General features: G+C 39.9%; 1 protein-coding gene across 1 annotated transcript; it reads right to left on the minus strand.

Annotated features, from left to right (window-relative positions):
* Nucleotides 1–218: 218 nt before the first annotated feature.
* Nucleotides 219–1,669, minus strand: LOC101309820 (3-ketodihydrosphingosine reductase-like). Its single transcript, XM_004296875.1, has 2 exons — nt 868–1,669; nt 219–747 (listed from the first exon to the last, which is right to left on the minus strand). Exons 1-2 carry the CDS (start codon nt 1,550–1,552, stop codon nt 449–451), a joined length of 984 nt encoding a protein of 327 aa, XP_004296923.1. The 5' UTR covers nt 1,553–1,669; the 3' UTR covers nt 219–448.
* Nucleotides 1,670–7,158: the final 5,489 nt, after the last annotated feature.

Genomic DNA, 7,158 nt, shown 5'->3' on the forward strand with positions numbered 1-7,158 from the left:
TAGACTACCAATCCTAATTCTGCAGAATATATAAACTTTCACAAGAACACATAAAATCTATTTAAATCACAGAAAGTATATTCTCAACATGCACTTTGGTAGTTCTAAAACACAGTAAGTTAGGATTTGTAAATGACCGCACTCCTAAAACACAGTAAGTGTATATATGTAGTAACTACAATCATAGAAAGTATATAACAGATATACTTGACAAGTTGATATTGCAAAATATTATGATCTGAACTTGTCCGCAACATTCCTTATGATATTTGAATTCAATACCAGTTACATATATGTCTGAATTCCACTAAATACAATGTCTAGTTCTTAAGAAGTCAAACATAATGTGGCAACTGTGTTTACGAAACATAATGGTCTGTGCAGACTGCAGTAAAATCAAATTCAATACTAAGACCAGATTATTCGAGCAGTGATATGAAAGAGTATCCTACATACTTCTGTTTTGTCCATGCCACTTGAGTATGCTTGTATACCAATTCCACTGAAATCCCAGAGCAACTATCCGTATAACACTAGCAGCAAGCACCTCTACAAATGCCATGATGAATGATCTCTGGGGCGACAACCCGGCAGTGGCAATGGACAACATACGCCCTTCAAAGTTGCAAGGCACAATAAAGGAAGCAGACTTGATTCCATCCAAAGCTTTCTTTGCAACATCCTCGGCTTTCATTGCACCAGATGATTCGGCAATAATGCTGGTCAGCTGCGGCCTCTTCTTAGTTTCTGCAATTGAAAAATTGAATCCCAAATCAGAATGTAGACAGACAGACATAAAATGATTGCAAGAAAATCCTAGATTGCTGAAAAGGACATTAATTTCCAAAGGATTAATGGTTTATTTACCTTCAGTGAGTCCAGGAGTGTCAGTATCCGGAGGGAAAATCAGTGAAACGTGAATGTTGTCCGCAATGACCTCTTGCTGCAGAGCTTCTGCCAAACCCCTAAGCCCAAATTTGCTAGCGGAATAAGCTGTGTAGCCGTAGATCCCCACCTGACCGGCCTGCGACGACATGATAGCAATAGAACCCGGTCCACGCTCCTCCCTGTCCTTCTTCATTGCAGGCAGAGCAGCTTTGATCATGTTAAAGCTACCCATCAAATTGACGTCCACCATGAACCTGACATCGTCCAATCCCTGCTTATCCAGCTCCCCAGGGACAAACACTCCCTGGTTGACCACCAAAACGTCAATCGGGCCTGCCGCCTCGACCGCCTTTGAAAGGGCATCGTAGTCGCGGACGTCGGCAGCAAACACTGCGACATCGATGCCGGTGGAGAGCTGGATGAGGTTCTTGGCCTCCTCCAGCTTGTTAAGTGAGCGGGCCAGGATGGAGACTCTGGCACCCTCGGAGGCAGCGCGGTGGGCCAGGGCAAGCCCAATGCCGCTGGATCCGCCGGTGATGAAGACGTGGCGGTTCTTGATGGGGACAGTGGCGGGGCGGGGGCGGACGATGATGTAGAGGAGGAGGAGGAGAGCGGCAGGGGGGAGGATGAGGAGAGAGAGGAAGGAGAGATTGAGGTCCCCCATCGATACAGTCTGCAAAGGAATGAGAGGATAGAGACGGTGAGAATTTATCTGACGCCTACAAAGACTCGCTCTCGTCGCAGTCGTCGCCTCTAACCGGGTCAGTGCCAGTTGCGCAGTAGACTCACCAATCATTACATATCTAACATCATAAATACTGTTTTTATTTTTTATTTTTACTTTTTGGTTGAACAGACTTTATTTATTAATAGAGGAAACACACCTCAATCCAGTATTCCAGAACATGATGTAGCCAATGAGGACTAATAATTACTATTCCTTCAATAAACATTGCTTATTAACAGAGTAATTAGACCACAGTCTAGTACATGATGTGTTAATAAGAGTTATAAGACTTACAAATTCAAATGTGACTAATCGAAACGTAAGCGTATGATTACAATTGTAATTAAGGTTTATTTATAAGGAGCTGAAATTTTTATTCTTATTTTTACCATCCACACTCATTTTATGTTGTTTTCACCAAATCACCTCTGCACTCCCATAAAGTATTTGTCTCGTCTTTCTTCCTTCCACAGTTCCACCACTTAATACTCTGTCTCTCTCTCTCTCACTCATTCTCATTGAAGTTCACTTCTTTCTTTTACGGATTGATTACCACTTCAATTTCTTCTCTTCCAAACAACAAATTTTTCTCTCTATCAATCCTTTTGCTTTCCGAAGAAACCCATTAAAACCCATAACTGGGTTCACGGCAGCCGATCGATAACGCATTGAAATGAAACAGAGTTCTCAGCTATGATACAAAAGGGCATCATATCCGATCAATCCTCTAATTCTTGCCGTCAAGATCCACCATTTCCAAGCATCACTCTCCCAATTCCTTACATTCCAAATACATCACTCTTATTCTTCAATAATGATACCTATGTCCTCCAAGTGAAATCATCAATAAAAGTTACAAAATATACCGAACGCACCAGAGAGAAATTTTTTTTGCAAGACCTCAAACATTGGAGCGAATCTTCATAAAAGGAACAAAACTTCTATTAAAACTTGGTGAATATTGAACACGGTGGCTTTTCGTCAGTTCACAAATGTCACAATGAAATTGAGTCGCTGACAATGAAAAACAACTGAGGTTCTCGTTCTTGAGATAACGAAAGTTTAGATGACCTAAATGTCGATGCCATAGCCACACAGCTTTTTAGCACTCTCGAATCCATTGGCCTGATTAGCTTGCCCAAAAAAATGCTTATGCTTCTCTCTAGTCTCTATCAGAAATCCAATTAATATAATTTTCCCCTTCCAACACCATTGCTGAGAATCTGCCAAGTTCGAATGTCTTGAAACACACAGAAAGACAAATAAAAGGTGACAATACATGCAAGAGCTATAGAATAATTTGACCAATAGACAAAAACTTATAAGCTAGTGATGGAACAACTAAGACGATTTAAGGGTTAAGTTATCAGATAAAACAAGAAAACATTCTCTCGTAACCGTAGTTGGAGTACCATCAGTAGTAGAGACAACATTTTGAGAAGAATATTATTTAAGTTTTTTCTACAAGGTTAGGGTTATTGGTCATATTGTCAGATGCACAAATACAAACTACGATATAATTACAATATTCTACATTTTTAATAGGGTTGTGAAATCCACATACCCTAAATTGAAATCCACACATTTTTCTTATTTTCTTTTTTGGGAACTTAAATTTTGTCTTTTTTTTAAAAAAAAAAAATAACAAGGACTAAACGGCAGCCCTCACGTCATAACCATTGATGAAACCTCAGAATACAAAGGGGGGGGGGGGGGGGGGACATTGTGCCTAAACCTCATACTGTGAGAACACCCTAAATTAACATTAGGCATGTCTACAAACTCTATGTATTCTAACAAGCACCATTTAGCAAAGAATGCATCATTAGCTACTCCATTTGTTTTACAATTTTTACGACATACTGGAAAAAATACCGCTCATGTAGAGCCATAATTTACAATATCTATCAGCTTTCTGGCTATGATGCCACTAGGAATAACAGGTGACCCCAAGTTTCATCTTGCCACTAGGAGGCTGCGACCATTTGACAAAGTAAGAAACTCGCCGCCTCATTAGAACAAGCATGGTACGCTGCGTGCGCTTACTAGGACATAGCCTACCAGTATCCACTACTGCTAAAAAAACAAAAAAAACAAAAACAAAATAGAGAACTGGTATAGCCCTCCCTAAACCATTAGAAAATGATGAATTATTTCAACGACAAAAAAACAAAAAATAACTTGTAAAACTGCCCTAATTGGGCTTATTTCCTTAAAACAAGCCCAATTGATCAAACCCAAATGGCAACCAAATCTCTTGGCCCAAACCTGAAGCAGCTTCACCCCGTCACCCCACCATCGGCGAAACCCTACGCCTTCTTCGCCGACTGACCAGCAGTTGCCGACTCCGATCGTATTAGTCCCCCTACCACCAAACATGATGCAGATCTACACTTGGACTTAGATCAAACCTCGGAGCACATTCAACTGCACCAAGCCATCGTCAGTCGCGGGCCAACAAATCCGGTCATCCGATCGTTGTGTCGCGCTAACACTGCAAGATCATCTTCCCTCTCTGGTCCTAACCCACCTCCATGAAGCAACCATAGCCTTCAACTTAGAGAGATTGCCTTTCAAGCCAATCCTTCGAGCCCGAGAACCATCTCTACCAGAAAACACCCATCCGGCCACACCCACCATGAGCCGACTAGGCCAGAGGCCATGGCCGGCGGCGTGGCACAGCCGGACAGGTAAGAAGAAGAAGGGAGGCGGCAAGGCTATTCTCTAGGGTTTTTTCGCAATTGTCGCTTGTGTCTAGAGAAGAAGAAGAATGAGAATATGTTTATTACTATTTTATTTAAGCCTTAAATTTTGTATTTTAATGATTTAAACTTTGTCTTTTTGTGAATGTGTTAACCAAAATAGAAAAAAGGAGGTGTGTGGATTTCACATCTCTTCTGATATTGTATCATGAAACGCTAACATACACAACATGACTCTCTCTAAAAAAGTCATGTCAAAATCAAGCCATGCAGGCTACTGTAGAGTAACCCTAATGAAACCAACATGAGAATAGGACCAACAGTAACCACCAAACACGAGACAAAGCTAGAGAAAGAAATTTATTCAAACGCAGCCCAAGACCACCTTACACAAAGTTCCACAGTAACATACTAACATATTAAAAACCTAACTAACATATTAAAAACCTAAAAGGACTAGATAAGAAAAACATTATTAGACTAGAGCCACACCCAAGTCAGGCCCAGTCCTATAACCAGTGACATGGAAGCCTATGGGAGGTGAAAGCACCTACCAACATCTACGAACCCTGTCGACCAGACTGAACCCCTCGTCGTCTGCACCGCCACCTCGATCTAGAAGAGCATGGAGGGAGATGCCTTTTAACAACCAAGTGAAACGAAATCAATGACCACAACCATCATCGACTATCGAACACTGCCTATCAACCAGCAAGAACGAAACGAGTGACCAAACGAATGATCGCCGCAAAAACTAGCCACGATCGACATCCTCTTCTTCCTCTACTCGAACACAACATACTTGACCTCATCCACCATCGCGCATGCCGTAGAGAAACACTATAGAGACCCCGCCTCACATCCGACCAAGAGGTGGTGAAGCCCCGTTCGATAACAACGTAAAGACATGTCGCTCTCTAGGGTTGAGAATGGTTATTCTTGATTCTGCCTAGTGTTTATTTGTTATTTTTAGATTTTATAAATGAAGTTTGATAAACATAACAAAAATGGTTTTTGTAATAGAATCATCACATGTTTTCGAGTTAAGCCTAGCTGTGAACCTTCATACTATAAGTTGTTGACGTTTATTGAAGTTAAATAGTTAGATCTAACTAATTAATTCTTAGTGCCATAGAAATGAAGTGTTTTGACTTGATCTCGACCCTCGACACAAAATGGATACAAAATGGATGGAGACCTTCAAGTCGTTATGTATATTTCCTCATTACAATTCATGTATTAAGAAAAGTGTGGGCTTGTTGATCCGTACTCCATAATAAGAAGAGGGCTCATGGATTGTCAAGATCAGCTTTGCAGCTCCAACCTGGCCTCAGTGACTAGGGCAACGCATCTGCTCCTGTCCTTCTGTAGTTCCCATCCATCCTCCTTTACAACGATTAGGGATTGTTGAGAATGACATGAAATGGACATTATGAATCCTATTCATGAAAATCCAGGCATGTTCTGATCGATCCAACTATTGATAGCAGTGCATCTTTCAGTCAAAAACAGAGAGAGACACAACTGTTGCAGTGGTCACCCACAGGATTCATTCTGTTCGTTAAATAATTCACCGATTGTTTCAAGTTTGGCACACACCCAACAACAGATGGCAACTGCTATCTAGATCTCTGATCCCAAATCTGAACCAAAATAAATATATATAGGACTAGATCCATTTCAAAGCAAATATTCCCTCACCTGTGATAGATATTCGTACTTTTTTTCTTCAACTTAATTTGCCCTTCCCTCTCTTTTTTATGTTCCATTTTATCAATAATTAGTGCATGTACGTCCTGCAAACACTTTTGTTTACTGGAGTTCTAAGTTCATCAGTCTTTCACTGCTAAGGTACTAAGGTAGCACATTAACATTAATATTGGATAAGGTTTCAGTAGATCAATTTTTCTTCTTAGGGCTCACAAGCACTTTGTTAGCCCTTTTAAGGAAATTTATCGAACATTTTGTTCTTACGTTTATAAAGAAAAATGAAAAACATAGGTAGCGACGACGTAATGTCACGAGTACTTTGAAGAGTTTCTAGTAAGTGGTAATAGAGAGAAGTCGAGAACTATACAAGAAAATGAATGAAACAGATTGCTGAAAAATGGAAAACATGGTGTTCACAGAGGACACTCAGAGAATATGACCCCTAATAAATTGAAAGGAATAGCTTATGGAAAACTTGTATGCACTATGCAAAAATGACATGCGAGAGTAATGAAAAGTCTGAAAGGGATTTTGCAGCAACTTGAGACTCTTCACTTGGCTTAAGCCTAATCATATTCAATGTTAGTAGCAGGAAAGAAATTTGATCAATTATGTCATGATTAAAGTGAAGTTTGAAAGTTTATGCCTGCAATGATGCAGCTCTTACTGCTAAGAGATTCCAATAGTGAACAAGAGCACATATTGACACCCAACATATAGCTTTTGCCCTTTCCTTTTTAGGACGATTTGCAACCCACCAAATTGCTCACATGCTATCACAATAATTTCAACTCCTTTTCCTCCAATTATTCCATGCATAAAAATAATAATAATAATTGAAGATCCAACAAGCTAACGACCTTATTTTCTTCTGAATGTTCAGCAACAATTGCTCCAAGATCTTCTTCCTCCAATTTGAATTTATGCTCACCAACTGGGTGAGTTGCTTGGATATCAAGCATTAAAGTACTTGTTCTTTCAGAAACCCATAATACAAAATCTCATAAGATCTGCTAATTATGTTTTGGAAAAAATTTCAGTTTACTCCCCTGAATTTAAGGTCTAAAATCAGTCTGATACCTCATCTTTTTTTTTAATCAGTTTCATCCATAAACTTTCAAAATGACATCA

This window comes from Fragaria vesca, linkage group LG4 (assembly GCF_000184155.1).
Source record: "Fragaria vesca subsp. vesca linkage group LG4, FraVesHawaii_1.0, whole genome shotgun sequence".
Taxonomy (NCBI): Eukaryota; Viridiplantae; Streptophyta; class Magnoliopsida; order Rosales; family Rosaceae; genus Fragaria; species Fragaria vesca.

Coding starts and splice junctions, on each gene's coding strand:
- LOC101309820 (XM_004296875.1), bottom strand. CDS start 1,552: ATGGGGGACCTCAATCTCTCCTTCCTCTCTCTCCTCATCCTCCCCCCT. Junction 748..867: donor CACTCCTGGACTCACTGAAG/GTAAATAAACCA, acceptor TTTCAATTGCAG/AAACTAAGAAGAGGCCGCAG.